General features: G+C 35.2%; 1 protein-coding gene across 10 annotated transcripts in view; it reads left to right on the top strand.

Annotated features, from left to right (window-relative positions):
• MBD5 (methyl-CpG binding domain protein 5) overlaps positions 1–17,729 on the top strand; it is a 493,059-nt gene that overhangs the window by 424,433 nt on the left and 50,897 nt on the right. For all 10 annotated transcript variants that reach the window (XM_003907460.4, XM_009182194.3, XM_017946523.2 and 7 more), the window contains 2 exons: positions 13,186–13,854; positions 17,589–17,691. In XM_003907460.4, the coding sequence (XP_003907509.1) occupies positions 13,742–13,854; positions 17,589–17,691 (216 nt within the window). In that variant the 5' untranslated portion in view covers positions 13,186–13,741. The remainder of the gene's footprint in view (positions 1–13,185; positions 13,855–17,588; positions 17,692–17,729) is intronic.

Below are 17,729 nucleotides of genomic sequence, written 5' to 3' on the forward strand. Positions count from 1 at the left end.
ATAAAGTGTTCAGTGCAGTTCCTGGAAGTGGATAAGATAAATGGAAATATTATTTATTCATTTGGCTAAAATAACTTTAGCACCATAGCCATCTTCTTCTCATAAGTTATAGACTTCTTTTATTAAAGGATGCACATTTCAGTGGTTTTAAACTACTTTATCTCAGGCTAATACTTTCTCACCCATGTGTTGCTCTTTTTATCTTCTGAAGAAGATGCACTCACATCTAATATTCCTTTCTTATTGAAGCAAATCATCATTCTTTCATAATACTTTGTCAAAAAAACAGCATTTGCTTATCTAAATGTCTGGTCATCATTTTCTATTTCAGGCATCAGGCAGGGATCCACATCTTCCTTTGGAAAATATTTATTACTGCTTCATCACTTACCACATCTCAAGGTTAAAAAGTCTGACAAAATGATACCTCTATGTTTGTTTACCAGCTAAAAATGAATACGATATTATAAATGTTATTAACAGACAGAAATATAAAATCTTCAGTATTAATCTTCCAGAAATAAGATCACTTGCAAAGATTAGGTGAAGTTTCAGGTCTCCTACTAACCTTTTCTTTGCCCATCTAAGCTCCATGCAGCCCTAGATGTCTCCTGCCCACACCTACCAATTCTTGAAAACTAGATTAACTCTCTCTTTGAGCTTAATTAGCACGCCATACTTAGCCCTATCATAACAACTATCATTCAGTGTTATGCCCCACTTCCCACCCCTCCGCTCCCCAGACAGTAAGCTCCTTAAGGTGAGGACTAAGTTCTCTTCATGTTTGGATTCCCAGCATCCATCACAGTGCCTCACATAGAGTTGATGTCCAATACTTGCAACATTAATTATAATGCCTGCAGGCATTTATTGTATCAGGATTATATAATAGAAATGCCAGTTGACCTTGTTTCCACATCCCTTGGTTGCTCCTTTGTCTCTCTTGGCTGCTTTCTGAGAAACAGCACCACCCAAGCATGTTGCCACACCCTGTCCTACACTTCCCTTGTCCTGCTCTGGTTCAAAAATCATTCCCTAGTTTTTCTAGTAATGATGTAGTTAGAGGAAGGTGGTATCCAAACACAAACAAACAAACACAACAATAGTCTGGATATGAAGGGAAGACCTCAATGGTGGGAGTACCCTATGGAGTAACTGTGGTCCAGGGTAGCTCTTCCGGATTAAAAACTTGATTTTGTTCTTGTTCTCAAGAGTGATGAGCCTGGCCTGTGGGATCTAACACAGACCATCCATATTTACAAGAAATTAATTTGTATACCAGATTACCTATGTGTGTGTGTGTGTATGTATTTAATGTATTTATTTTTTTTTGTGTGTGTGTGTGTGTGTGTGTGTGTGTGTGTGTGTCTGAAATACTTGAGCTTGCTATCCGAGTAAGTAACTTAATTATATCAGAGCACCTATGAAATCCATCAAATAATCAGAAGGTTATCCAGTGGTGGCCATGGAAATAGAACAAAATAAGTTAGACTGTTCCAAGGATTATTTTACCCAGGCTGAGGAAGAGCCTTGTCACACAGAATATTGTAATATCTTCCTGATGACTAAGAGAAAGTAAACAGGTTGTAAGATCTCAAGTATACCTTTGAAAGACTTGATGAATTTTTTTATTTGCTAAAAGAAAACAATTTTTTAATCCAGAAAAAATTCAGTGGCATTTTATATATCCTAAAATAAGTAATTGTACAATTCGATTCCATAATTATTTGATTCCCAAGATAAGTTCCTGAGATGATAATGTGATATTGCCAATGATGGTGGAAAGAAAGAAAGAGAAAGAAAGAATGGAAGGAAGGAAGGAAGGAAGGAAGGAAAAAGGAAGGAAGGAAAAGGAAGGAAGGAAGAAAGGAGGAAGGAAAAAGAAAGGAGGAGGAGAAGGAGAAGAGGAATGAAAGTAGAGGATTGATATTGGATGGTTCTCTGTACCCTTTACTTCCTCTAAGTCAATAATCACCACAGTCTCAATTTCCTTAGGAAAGTTACCTGTGTGCTTATGGTTTTAGCTGGCTTACTGGCCCTCCTACACACATTGGTAGTGCATAATGATCTACTAAGAATTCGTCATTTACCCTTTTGAAGAAACTATGAAATGTAGGATAAATGGCTATGTAGCAAAATAAGTTGTACCTCTTGTTAAGGGCTATAGTGAAACCTTCAGCCTTATCTCAAGGTACTTTCTATTCCAGAAGTTGGAAACCCAAATGCCTATAGAGGCCAGGCTGATGGGAATGAAGCAGGAAGTTATTGCAGTGAACTGGAGAGCCAAGTTGTTTCTGGAGGAGCAGCCACTGCTCCGTTCCAGATAATTGTTGTAAGGCAGGAATGTTGGCCTAGTGTTACCATATTGTCCAGTTTCTCAGGTAAAGCAGGAAATAGAATTGTTATGTGAAATCTTTTGATTTAAATATTGTCAATTAATTTACTTATATTATTATTCTTAAACCATGTGCAAGCCAAACACTTCTGTAGGTGGGGTTTGACCCAAAGTCCTCCTGTGTATGGCTGCTCTTACATTTTGCTTGTCTGTTTGTTAAATTAGAGACTTTTACAGTTTTTGCTTTTTTCAGAACATCCTCTAAAACACTGTATGCCTCATTTGGTTATATTGAAACTCCCTCCCTCTCCAACCTGAGTACTTTGTGCATAAGTTTTCTGTGGCCGCTACATTTTCTCTGCCATCCTCAGCATTCCAGTGAATAGTCAGTCAAGTACTGAATGGAGTCTCCTTGAGACACTTTTCATATGAGGCCATTAAACATCCATGGGTTTTACTACTTGTTTCATTCCTGATATGTGAGCTACAGAAACACAATAAAAGATCACTTATTTCATGGGACTTAGAGATTATATGCTCTTTGGGCTCCCTTTTCTAAAATCTGCACAGAAATAATCTTCCTCCTCTTGTTTATTGAAAGACCTTACCAGATACTTTACTAGACTGTAGTTATCTTGAACATTTAATAATATTTGCTGGAGAGACTTATTGAACTTGGGTGTTCCTAGATACATATTCAGACAGAGTGTCTTTGGGTATGTTTCTTCAGTGGTTGAGGAGTTGTCTTATTTTTCGTTTGAGTAACCTGATTTTCAAGGTTACTAGGGGACTAGTAGGGTATTACTTTACCTCAGTTTGGTATTGATTTATTTATGTTTATTTATATACTTTATTATATAAAGTATAAATTACTTTACCTCTGTTTGGTATTGATTAATCCAAGTAGGAACTTGGCAGCCACTGTTAAATGAATTGAAGAGTACTAAATATTTTTATAGTAAAAGTGTATGTAAATATTAGTGTATATATGAATACCCCATTTGGTGTGTTGCAAACCCTCAAATAGACATAATTTACATTATTGTATTCTCATCGTACACGTTTGGGAATAAACAAAATTGATATACATCATTTTTCAGCAAAGATTTGATGTTCATATATTAAGCTGCATTGTGAGTAGATAAAATACTAGTCATGCACAGATAAGATGTGAAAATTACCCCCCAAACCTTGTTGGTGTACTCTTAAATAGATTATGTAAATGCAGCCAAGTTTTTTTTATCGGTATTCCTTATGAGAAATCACCATATTACAGAAAACCAAAAAATAACCGCTGTGCTGACAGCTAACATACAGGAATAAATCGTAAATAATTTTTCCTTGAGAATTATAGTGAGTTTATCATTTTGTTCATAGATGTTCTGGTATAACTTGTTACTATTCTTTAAAACAATTCCCTACATTTCTTAAGTACATTCCTAGGTGGATTTGCAGAAAATATAAAAAATAAATTTTTTTTAAAGATATGTATTTGAGAGCTGGTAATTGTTCACTTTTGGCTTTAATGAAAGGAAGTGTTTCATAGTAAGTATTTTCCATATATGCATACAGACCTTCACTTCCCATCTCATTATATATTTTCAAAGGCACAAAGTGAAGCTTTAACCTGAACTTCTTTGTCTCAACTGCTTTTTCTTTTGCAATATTGTAGGATGTCAAGGGCGAAGAGAAAGCTCAGTTGTTTGTAATAACTTCTGTGAAGCAAAATAACTGTATATTATATGGGAGAATTACAAGGGGAACCTAGTTTAAAGACTCGGAAAGTTAAGTAAAGATTAGGGAGACGAGGGAAGACTTCTCTGAGAAAGTGACATTTAAACTGAGATAAATGGGCACTATTCAGTGAAGAACAAGAGGGTGAGATGGGAGACAATATTCCAAGTAGAAAAGTGAGCATGACACCCGGAGGCATTTTAGAACCAATCTAAAGGACAGCCTTAATTTTTACTTGCAGTATGTAGATCATAATAGGTTAATGCAGTATTCTTTCCGACTCTCCATATCTTTTTCTCCTTTTGAATAAAACAGAAAGAGAAATAATAGCATATTACTGGGCATGAAGCTTTCCAATAAAAAGCTTCCCTAATACTTCTAAGGATTAGGGAAACATTAATTAGCTCTTCTACAGACATAACACTTAATTTTTTGAAGGTAGTATTTTCCCTGATTACAGAGCTAATATATGTTTATTATAGAAAAATTTGAAAATCCAGAAAGGCAATGAGAAAGTATGTTTATCCATTACCAGAGAACATATAGAGTATAGTGGTGTTCTATTCCTATGTCTATATAAATAGTATCATTTTGTAAATTAAGATGATAATTATATGTATAATTTTATAGTACATTTTTTCACCTAACAAAATCATGGTCTTTTTCCCATTGCTATTAAAATTTCTGTAATATGACTTTCATAGCTATATATGACTAATAACAATTTGGATACTTACTGTGTGCTAGGCACATCTACATTTACTTACTTTTTTCCCAGAACAATCCTATATGGTTATAATCCCCATTTTATAAGAAATTTTAAAACTTGTGCAAGGTCACAAGTTAATAAAGGGTAGAGCCAAGGTTCAAACCCAGCCAGCTTCTAGCTTCTGCTGTTAACCATTAAGGCTACGTAGCCTGTCAATACTATGATTGGTTTAAGTTAAACCCTATTTTAGGCTTTGCAATTGTTTTTAGTATAGTTTTTGGCTATTTGAAATAATATTTTTCATTCTGTGAGTCAGCAGTTAAGACTGGGCCCAGCTCTAGCAGATCATCCCTGTTCCACATGGTGCTGGCTATATTTACTTACAAGTCTAGGGCCTCAGCTGGACTGGCTGGACAGCTAGACTTCTCTCTTCATGTGATCTCTCATCCTCGATGGGGCTAGCTCAGATTGTTCACATGATGATGGCATTCCAAGAAACAAGAGCGAAAGTTATAAGGCCTTTTGAGTTTTAGGTGCAAAACTTGAACAGTATCATATGCATCAAATTCCACTGGTCAAAGCAAATCACAAGGCCTGCCAAGATTCAACGTATGGAGTGATAAATTCATTTCCTGATGGAAGGAACTGCAATTTTGTGGCAACCTACCACACTTAGCATTTTGTTCAATGAAGACTTCTATGTGACTAGAGTGTACAAGTTCCTGAATTTTCGTAGCAAAATATGGCCTGGTATAAATAATCTTATTGACCAAAGATGGGCACAGACAAGCATGCCTGCTACCTTGACTCTGAGGACTGGCCTCACGCTCAGGAGCCTGTCTCTGTACCTTGAGAGCTGATGAAAAATATAACTTTCCTACATCATTATGATCCCTCATCTCAGGTTGTGAACTTTTACACTTTTCTGCACTGAACGGTCAAGGACATCTGAAGCTAGAGAATTTCTCTCTAGTGAGTGGCAGGGGCAAGAGAGATTTGCCTTTCTAGGGTATCCTTGTACAACTATATAAAACAAATGTAAATGTGCTGGGGTAGTTTGAGTGAATAAGTGGAGCCTGGCAGAGATATTGGGTTGCTTACAAAGGATGTATCTGAGAGGTATATTTTGGAAGAAATGACTGCACAGTGAAGATAAGCAATGGAAAAATAACTAGGCCAAAAATGGGGCTAATCTATTGCACAGTTTAAAAATATGAAAAAGATGTAACTGCAAGATAAGTGTGCTCATAAATAAAAATGCATGTCTTCAATAAATAGGTGAAAGGTGAAACAGATGGGGGAAGGTTGACTGAGGGATTGACTAGGAACTGTGAAGGAACTGTTTGAATAATTGACATAATGGTGAAAGATAATTAGAACGGGGAAATGTCATTTAGGGTTACTCTAACAAGCATAATTCAGCCACTAACGATGGAAAGATTATGAATATGTTCATTTATTATCCAATAAAATGATAATTATGTTGTAGCCACTCAGACTTCCCTCTCCAAAATAGTAATGTTATTATTTTTAATCCAATGATGTCTGTTGTTACACGTATATATTGTTTTGGAATATAAATATAAAGGCGGGTTTTATGTAGGACTTGTTCTCAATTGGAGAATATGAGGTGTTCACTCTTGCAGATATAGGAATAGAGTGGACTTCTTAATTACCTTTAAATATTTCATGAGCTAAATTTATAATCATAGTATTAAAAGTATAAGCCATGATTTAGATATACCAAATATCTATGTTTTACCTAATGTACATAATCTCATCTTGATAAATCAATAATTAATTGGGTGCTAATTCTGTCCTGTTGTGTCTCCCAGTAGTCCCATCCACTGAGCACAAGATCAGTGTGTGATGTCATTATAAATATTTTAATAGAATTTACTCATAATATCACATGACTCAAAAACCAATTCATTATTTTTATCATTAATCATTTAATCAGAAGAATTTGGCATTTGATATTATTCAGCAAGGTTTATGAAGAATAGCTATTTACTTATTTTCATGGTGTCACTTCATGTTGTTTTGAGTATAACTTAAGAAATTCACATTTGGCCAGGTGCGGTGGCTCATCCCAGCACTTTGGGAGGCCGAGGCGGGTGGATCACGAAGTCAGGAGATCCAGACCATCCTGGCTAACATGGTGAAACCCCGTCTCTACTCAAAATACAAAAAATTAGCCGGGCGTGGTGGCGGGCGCCTGTGGTCCCAGCTACTCGGGAGGCTGAGACAGGAGAATGATGTGAACCCGGGAGTCAGAGCTTGCAGTGAGCCGAGATTGCGCCACTGCCCTCCAGCCTGGGTAACAGAGTGAGACTCCATCTCAAAAAAAAAAAAAAAAAAAATACACATTTAAGCCAAGCACGGTGGCTCGCACTTGTAATCCTAGCACTTTGGAAGGCCAAGACAAGAGGATCATTTGAGCTCAGGAGTTCAAGACCAGCCTGGGCAACAAAAGGAGACTCCCATCTCCACGAAAAAAATCAAAAAATTAGCCAGGCCTGGTTTGGGCACCTGTGATCCCACCTATACAGGAGGCTGAGGGAGGAGGATAGCTTGAGCCCAGGAAGTCAAAGCTGCAGTGAGCCGTAATTGTGCCATTGCCCTACAGCCTGGGCAACAGAGCGAGACCTTGTCTCCAAAAAATTAAAGTAAAATAAAATACCCATTCAACACTTCATAAAGTAGTGAGTTTATTCTTAGGTTAACAATAATGTCAGTAAAGCAAAATGAGAAAAAAAAAGATCTGTTCCATTAATTAGCATCCTGTTGAAACATAAGTTTAATTTTTATTTTGCTGCATTTATTTATTTTAGGGATTCCTTTATTAATCCAATTAAAATGTGTCTGTAAACCACTTAGTAAATAAAACTGTGATTAACTTTATAAATAAAATTTAAAGTTAGCATATTAATTTTCTTAGATGCCCTATCACACTTTTTCAACACAGAAATCATCAAAGATTGTGAGATCATCAGGGAAAAATCTAAAGCAAAAGGCTCTTTTGCTGTTTTATCAACATGCATAGTCATTGGCTTCTTTTAAAAACCTGTTTCATTTCAGACACATGTGTTGCTAAAATTTTATAAGCCTACATGGTAAAAAATCAGAATGTAAAATTATATTGACTAATTAGAATATGCACAGTCTTTTGGAAGTATTTAAGCACCTACTGTATGCTAGGGATTATACCAGGAACTGGGAATATGATAAGGTCCTGCTGTTAGACTGTTTACATTCCAATGGGGAGAGCTAGTCAATAAACACACAAATAAATGATAAGCAATAATAATCATCATCAAATAATAAAAGTATCAGTGAATTAACAAAGTGTGAGAGAGTACCCCTAGAGTTTACATTATGGGCTTTTTGAGGAGATGATGTCTAATTTGAATGCTGAATGGTTAGAAGAAGCCAATATAAAGAAGAAAATCCAGTTGCTAAAATTCATTCCACCAAAAGCCATTTCCAGAGACTAATTTGCATATTTAAAGGAATCAGGAAACTGAAAACATTGGTGGAATCGTGGCAGGTATGTCCCTCAGAACATACACACATGCACACACACACACGCACACAATTTTACATCTCATTATTATTGCTACTGAACTGTTTGTGAAATAAATATAAATTAAGTCCTAAGTATAAGACCTATTGTGGATCCTGAGTCTTAGTAAGATGGAGGTACCTTCATATCACAAAATCTTTTATGTTTTGACCTATGCTTACTGGGCTTAAATGAAACCATATAAGCAAGGTGGGTCTTTGGAGAGGTGAGGCAAGATGCTGTGAAATAGATACTTCTAAAAGCATAGTAATATTAAAGTGTTAAATTTGGAAAACAGGAGAAGCTTTAGTTTTCATAATATTATAATTATAAAATTATATAAGTAAAGCCTGACTACATCTTGGATGAGTCTATATAGAAGGTGAAGTTATCAGAATCATGAAAGCAAGTAGAATCGATTTTAATATTTAGCAAAAGAAGGTATGCTTCAGTTTCAAAAGTTTAAGAAACATGGCCTGAAATGATTTCCTAGTTCTACCCTCCTGGCACTTTAAGAAATGTAAAGACCCTAGAATTATGCAATTCTATGTTATCAAATAATTTTAAATGAGTTATCAAGATGGGCATAGATATATGTACAGGAATATTTTTATCAGATTTATTTGTCATTGTGAAAATTTGGGAGAAAAATCTATGTCCACCAAAGGAAAATTAGTAAAGAAATTATATATATATTTATGACAAAGTTATACCCAACAATTAAAGATCATGTTTTGGAAAAGTGTTTAATGTCATAGTAAAATGCCCAGGAAGAAAAAAAAAAGTGGTAATGATTCAATATTTAAAAGACACACATTTACACATAGAAAATATTTGGAATCAGTACAACTGCTTCAGAGAACAATTTGGCAATATCTGTAAAGTTGAAAATGTGCAGATCCATTAACATGATTATTTATGAATAGATGAATAGTTGTATAATCATATGATAGAATACAATTTTGAGGTTAAAAATTCCTGAATTGGAATCCTGTATCTGCAACAGAGATAAATCTATATACCTCAATAGAGATGGCTCTCAAAACATGTTGAATTTTAGAAAAGCAAGTTACAGAATTATATGTACCATATACCAGTATTTATATAAAATTTCAAAATACATATAACAGTAAAATATTGTTTATGTATACATATATAGGAAACAAACATATTAAAACATGACCTGAAAGGATACAGACGAGAATCATAATACTGGTTGCTTCTGGGGTGGAAGGGAGGGGATTGGGCTGAAAAGGAAAATGGGATGGGGGTGGAGGTAGTATTTAACTTCATCTGTAATGTTTTCATCTTATGTTTTAAAATAAGCAAAAATGACAAAATGTTTACATTGTAAATTTAGAGTAGTGGACGTTGTTGTTTACTAAACTCATTTTTTATGTAAGCTTTTAAAACTTTCTAAAAACAAATGATTGAAAGGAGCATATCAATGGTTCCACAGACATTTAGGACTTTTTTGTTTCTGTGAAGAATGTCATTGGTATTTGATACAGATTGCACTGAATCTGTAGATTGCTTAGGGTAGCATTGTCATTTTAGCAATATTAATTCTTCTAATCTATGAGCATGGAATAGTTTTCCATTTGTTTGTATCCTCTTCTATTTCTTTAATTGGAGTTTTATAGTTTTTTTGTATTTTCCATGGTTATTATTCAGCAGTGAGATTACAGTTCAGTATTTATTTTCATCTTCAAACTTCTCTGTATTTTCCAAATTCACAGGATGAATGTTGAGAAAAAAAAAATGCCGCTTAACAGATAAATGACAACTATACTGGATTTTTGCTATGAGGGCTTCCTAAGACCCTTACAATTGTGCTGCCTCTGGAAGGCTGAAGTAGCAGCAAAAAAGGGCTGATCCTCCCATACCCCATCCCCAAACCCTGAACAAAAGAAATTAGAGGGCTGGCTGCCTGCAAGATGTAAAGCTGTGAAACCAGCCTTTTCTTGGGAAGAGAGGCAGACGGATTAGGGTGTCAGTCTTGATCAGGCATCAAACTTTGAACAGACATCAGAACAAGAACCTAGAGGATTTACTAAAAAGTAGATTGTCCCCAGAGTTTCTGATTCATTAAGTCTGAGATTGGGCCTGTGAATTTGCATTTTTGACAAGTTCCCCGGTGTTACTGGCAATAATGATGTTTGTCCCAGAACCATGTTAGAGAACTGCTGGTTTAAGCAAAACCCAGCCATCAGATATTGGTATTTTTGATTACTGAAATGTGAGGGAAGCATTTGGCAGCAATCCCTGCAATGTTATTATCTGGCAGATCTACAAATTACTTAATGGAGTGAGCCAGCCAGTCTCAGGGAAGTTAGAGCCACATTTAAGAGCAGGCAGGAAGGAAAAAAAAGGTATCAAACAGAAAGCTGAAAAGTAGGGAAAATGGGAATGGGCCCAGTGTAATGATGAGACCACTGAAGAGATTTCTTTGGAAAAGCAAGGTAATAAAACAGGCATGAAAAGGGACTATAAAAAAACAAGTTTGGTCATCAGAGTCTGTTGCTATTTGACAAAACTAGGGGTCCAGGATGGCACAAAGTTCATACCACTTTCACAAGCACTAGAAATTCCATGAGGCCACAAACTCCTTGTGAACAGGGATTGACCCATCCTCGTCCCTCCCGTCCTCTTTCCTTTCTGTTCTTCCACATTGAGTAGCTCATGAGAGCCAAATATTACACTGGGCTTTGGATAAATAGTATTTTGCTGTCTTAATTCAGGCTGCTATAACAAAACACCGTAACCTAGATGGCTTATAAACAACATAAACTTTTGTATCATAATTCTGGAGGCTGGCAAGATTAAGGCACTGGCAGATCCAGTATCTGGTAAGGGACTACTTTCTGATGCATATGGTCTTTTCGCTGTAAACTCACATGTTGGAAGAGAGCTCTTTATGGCCTAATGCCATTCATGATGGCTCTGCCCCCATGACCTAATCATCTCCCAAAGGCTCTATCTCCTAATACCATCACCTTGGGGGTTAGGATTTCAACCTGTGGATTCTGGGGGGAATACAGACATTCAGACCACAGTACTTACCATCTTTGTACTCCCAGCACCTAGCATAGTATCTAGCACATATATTAGCTACTCAGTAACTGTTGAATGAAATGTGAATAAACACAGACGTGAACAGCTGGAGTCATGGTCAAAAGTATAGTGAGTGGAAGATGTTGTGCCTGCAGGTAGGACATTTCTGTGAGAAGCATAGCACGGTGGACTGGGGCCAGTGATGCAAATTACCAGCTTGAGACCCTATTGGGACTGCTACTACTTGGTACTTTTCTTTATACTCCAAAATTTTTCCCAGTAAATTTTTGATATTTTCCCCATTGCCTGCCAGTGTTTGCCACGTCCATACCCACAGTTCCTTGCTTTCAGTTGTGAGTAGATGCTTCATTACAACACTCTTAACCTGCCTCAGAGCCAAGGCTGCAAATAAGGCATATACCTGAATATATGATGACTTTTATATATCAAAATGCCTGCAAATAAGGCATATACCTGAATATATGATGGCCTTTACCACAAGATGGTCTCCTGCTTTCCTAAGGAGAAATCCAAAACAAGGGTTTGGGCCAACTTAAATACACAGACTTTTAGGAATGTAGTTAAGTAGTTGTGTGTCTATTTACAGTGCTTAATTTGTTACTTGATTAAGTTATACATGCGTATTTGAAATGAATGTTGTCTAAAATAATACATTAGGTTTTTCACTTACATGTTTTGAAATGATTTTAATTTAATACTTTCATATGAATCTCAAGTCATTTAACACACTTCTTCAGAGTGTATCTTCACTTCCATTTAAATTTTTTGAAATATAGTACTTTTTGAATCTATGGACAATGCTGCCACTGAAATATTTATCACAAACCAAAAGTCCCATTCATTCAACACTATGATAATTGTTTTTCATCCATTCCTTAGTGTAGTTTCATGAATCTCACAATGTAACTATATACAGTATATTAAATTGGTCATAAAAAGGTTTCTTTACAAAAACAAATAATACTAACAACTGTGAAGTTGCATTCTCCACAAGACTGGGTACTAAATCTTCTACAAATTTACTTGCCGTGATTTTTTTTTAATAGCTCAATCAAGATAACCTTTATAAGCATTCCACACTATCATTGATTATGGCAGTTTCAAGCTAGTATGTCCTCCTCAAATAGCACCTCGTAACTGAATAAGGGAATTAAAAGAGCACCCCATAATATAAGGAATTTTGTAAACTCTTGACTATAAAGCAGATTACACTCATATTCAGTAATATTGGAGGGAAACTGCCTCTTATATTTGGAAAAGTACTATAAATGTATTTCCTTCTAACTTTTTATTTTAAAAAAAATAAACATTTTCTTCTCTAGACCAAAACTGTATAATGATTAGAAAAGAAAACTGAATCAAAGGGTTATATAATATTAAGAAGTTATTAAAATATGACTGGATTAACACACAACTCTGTAGTTTACAGGTCATAAGAAGTGATGGATATATTTTTATGTCAAGTTAGAAGGAGGCCTTATGTGTACGTGTGTATGTTTGAGTGTATGCGTATATGTAATGCCATAATTACGGGTCTGTCTCCAGTAATTAGAAAGTTGAATATGCTGAAGAGCAAGTAAATTGGTTTAATTGGAGTAAGTGGACTAAGTTGGAAGAAGGAAACAACTTGAATTTGACATATGATTTTGATAGCAAAGGACATCAACGTCATTGGGTACACTTCATAGTTTATTCTATTTTAAAATTGTAAAGCATCTCAGTTTTCAACATTAAATATACAAGTTCACATATTTACATATGTTTCAGGCTACATTATTGGAATTTTGAAGTCATGAAAACGTCGGATGAACCAACCTGCAACACCTCGGATTCAGATTGGAAGATAAAGAGAAAGTTTAAAGAATGTGGCCTATAAAGGCGGGTACCTGGAAATATTAACTGACTCACACTGTAAAAATGAGACCAGTTTCTAAACAATAGAGATTGTTTTAGTACGACATCAAGGTTCAAGACAAATGTTGAACTAAAAACTTTACACTCCCCACCCCCAGTTCACACAGGTACCAGCATTGGTGAATTATGATTTTCCTTAGTCAGAAGCACTCATTTTGACCCATGTAGACCATCCTTAGGAATTAAATATTGGTTATTTAATGTAGATTATAATGGGAAGCTGATTTTTTTCACAATGGCAGATTTCAAGGACTTGGTTCCAAACTGAGCTGAAGCTTCCCAATGAGTTTTGTACAGTCTGGGAAAAACCGTGCTGCACTGGCCCACTGTTGAAGGCCATCATGCTCTGTAATATGAGGATATCATCTTATTGCTGATATCTTTGGAGAGTCCCTAGCAGACACAGAAAATGAATGGAGGCAAAGAGTGTGACGGAGGGGACAAGGAAGGAGGTCTTCCAGCTATACAAGTTCCTGTGGGTTGGCAGCGTCGTGTGGATCAAAATGGAGTGCTTTATGTCAGGTAAGTTCTTATTATTACCTGTGGTACCTGCAAAGTTGCACTCCAAAGACTAAGGAGAGAACCAAACATGGTGACTGATGGCTCCCCATATAAATGTGAATAAGTGACCTTTGTGCTAGAAACATATGAGAGTTTTTAATTACCTTAGATTTCCAGAGAATTTTTGTGCATTACTTCTTTATGTAAGGTGTCGTTCTGCTTATCTCTGTAACAAGAATAAAGAAAAATATGATGATTTCTAAAAGAAACAAGCAATCATCATTACCACATTCACAGGAGAATGTAAAATACTTGAAGTATCACTTGACTTGAATTACTCTGTCCTTCAGAGTATGTCAGCTGGCTTTTTTGATAAAATTGAGTTTTTATACATAGAAAGTTTTAGTTATTAGACTTCTTAATGCCTTCTGTTAACTAAAAATACATTTCTTTTTTTTCTGCATAGTCTTTAATCTATTTCCTTGCACGTAATAGTAAAAGTGAAAAAGTCATGGAGAAGGCTCTGCATCTTACAAGTAAATAGTCATACAAATAAAATGCCTACTCTTTTCAACGTCAGTGCTATACATCTCTTGTAGAACAAGTTGAATGGAATGATTAAACTGTTAAAAAGAAGTTTTAGTCTTACTTACTAAATAGTTGACATCTAAGTTCCCTACTTCATAGTTTTTCTGTAAGTGTATGAAAGAAGATACCATAAATCTTTCTTTGTGATGTAATGAAAAACTTTCAGAAACAGACTATAACTTTTTAAAAGGTATCACCTTCCATTATTAAATGGATGCTATTACTCTCAGTGTGACTATTTATAGCCTAGCTTCAACAGAATTTGCCAGTCCAGCAAGAATGTATTTATAGAAATGAGATATTTTTGGTTATGTAAACACAGACTATTTTATGGCATAATAACTCAGAAAGTCAGTTCAGATTCTGTCTTGAATTTGTTTGCTTGTTGTGTGTAAGGCATTTCTTGAGGTAAATCTAGTTGCCAATTAAAAGCATTTTGTCACATAAACTTTACTTCTATAATATTAAAGATGTGATCCATATTTATTGGGGTGAAGGGATAAGAAAGCAGAGAATATGAAGCTCATCCCATGGTAGATAAGATGAACAAACACACATGAGATAACTTCTTCAGAGTTTCTATTGCCAGTGCTGTTAACAAACTGCCAGAAATACTTTGTTATAAATATAATATAGCAAGTTATCTGTGTTATACGTTTATACTTATGTTTGTTCTAGTTTGTAAAGAGCAAATGTATATTCAGCATAGAACAAAAGACTCTAAAATCTGGATAATTTTTTTCACTTCATTTTTATTCCTATGAAAGATAAATGAGCTTTTTCAATTTCTGCAAGCAAAAACCAAATTAAGTCTAGGAGTCAAAAACCAAGTTGAAGTCTAAGAAACTGTCAGTTATCATGTTCATGATTTTCCAAGTCTGACTAGACTTTATACGATCTGACATCCTTGTTAGTATGGGTTCTTCAACTTCAAATCTGTATACTGATAATTATTTTGGAAACAAGCTTTCCTAGATTAGGTAAAACACTCTCAAATTAAATTAACCAGTATAGATTTAATTTGTTTGTGTATAACTAAATTACTACTTGAACATGTATAGCTCCTTCTATAGCTCCCTGCTCAATGTGCAGTTTGCTCATAATTTTTAGGTTAGTCTCCAGCTGCTCCTGCCTCAGCGTGGCATTGAGGCTACACATTAAATTTTCCACCTACTTCCAATCTTCTAAGCTTTATCTATGCTGTAAGTTTTTTAACTATTTTTTTCCATTAATTATTACTCTGAGAAATTAATTAAAGAGATACAACTGAAAGAAAGAACCCAGCTGACTTGTTGAGAGGAAATGTTTTTAAAGCGTCTGGAGTACTTTAATAGAATTAAGGAATTCTTGTCTTCAGGTTTAATTTTACAATTAAATTCCTCTAGGATTCAGTCCATGTACTTTCTTCTAAGTTAAAATGTTGGGCAGTTCCTTTTCACCAAATTCATGAATGCTTCACATGAAAAATCAACAAGATATTATACTTTTTTTCTTGTTGTTTTTGAGACAAAGTCTCACACTGTCGCCCAGGCTGGAGTGTAGTGGCGCATCTTGGCTCACTACAACCTCCGTCTCCTGGGTTCAAACATTTCTCGTGCCTCAGCCTCGCGAGTAGCTGGAATTACAAGCACGCACTACCATGCCTGGCTAATGCTTGTATTTTTAGTAGAGATGGGTTTTCACCATGTTGGCCAGGCTGGTCTCAAATTCCTGACCTCAAGGGATCCGCCTGCCTCAGCCTCCCAAAGTGCTGGAGTAATAGGCGTGAGCCACTGCGCTTGGCCTGATTTAATTTTATTGAAATCACCACACCTGCAAAAATATCTTTTTACCCTTCCCTGCTGTGGTTGAACTTATCACTAAAATGAGAATTCTCTGCATATCACCTGAAAAAAATTAGCCTAAGTAAATGAGTAATTTGACAAAGTTGAGGATTTTTGTTTAGATTTTCTACATGCTGAAATTACTTTCATAACTGTCCATAAATAAAATATGAATTGCATTTTAAAGCTAGTTCACTTATAGATTTAAAAAAATACTACTTGTGTTTTTGTAGAGATAGAATAATCTGTGTCCAGTATTGTAATGTTTTGTATATGAAATGGAGATTATTGTTTTTGGATGAACTTGATCAGAGGGCTTAAGTGAAGGTTTGGTAAATAGTCATAAATGAAAGGTATTCTCAAGTGAAAAGTATATAATTTCAAAGCATGATATGTATTTAATTTAAAATATTGACATGTTAATATAGTCCTAAAATGCAGATTGTCCATCTCACATGAAATATAATAACTCCCATTGTAAATAAAAATCAGAGGCATCTCTTGTCATTTGAATTAGTATCTAGTCTGTATTGATGAGTATTCACATATCTTAGTGACTTTTGTGAGCTGAAACTTAGTAACATTGAAGCACCTACACAATTACTAGCCCAGAGACCTGCAAGGCATCTTTCTGCTGCCTAAAACCCTATTTCCTCAAAAGTTTCCTATCTTTTGTCAACTCTGCTTAATTTCTCTCTCTCTCTCTCTCTCTCTCTCTCTCTTTCTCTCTGTCTCTCTCTCTGTAGAGTTTGACTCTTCAGTGTATCTTCAGATATAACTGATCTATTATATCTTTAAAGAAACACACGGGTGAGGGGGAGAAAAAAGAAACCTGTTTTTACATAGGGACAACTTGGTTCTAGATTCCAAGATAAACAGGGACTTGTTCACTCCGACTTTTGTGGGCTTGCCAACTTTCTGGTTCGAACTTCAGTATGTTTCTAAATTTCAGTTTTTCCTCAAAGAGCTTTAAAAGTAGATATTCTAGTTTAAAATGAGAGTCATTGCTTTTATGTAGTTTTCTTTTTCTTTGTTCCTTTCTTGCCTGCTTCTGTCCTTAAGAATAGCATTTTTACCACCTTTAGTCTACTCTTGGTTTTCAAAATAGTTTTATTTAATTTTCTATGGAGATCTGTATTTTTCTGAGAAATATTTTGGTTCAAAAGAAAACACAATAGTGTTAAAGGCTATAATTTAGTAGCTAACATAATATTGACAAAGAAAATGCTTTTCCCTAGTGGGAAAATATCCCATAAAGGACAGTAAGACTATAAATTATGCCTTTTTTCATATAATATGTATAGTCAAAATTATTTCCTGATGTTTTTTAAACTATTTTTACAGTCCCAGTGGGTCTTTGTTATCTTGCTTGGAGCAGGTTAAAACATACCTGCTTACCGATGGAACATGCAAGTGTGGCTTGGAATGTCCTCTTATTCTTCCCAAGGTAACCGTTTCACAATAGATCTACAGCAGTATTTTATT

Source organism: Papio anubis, chromosome 10, assembly GCF_008728515.1.
Source record: "Papio anubis isolate 15944 chromosome 10, Panubis1.0, whole genome shotgun sequence".
Lineage (NCBI taxonomy): Eukaryota > Metazoa > Chordata > Mammalia > Primates > Cercopithecidae > Papio > Papio anubis.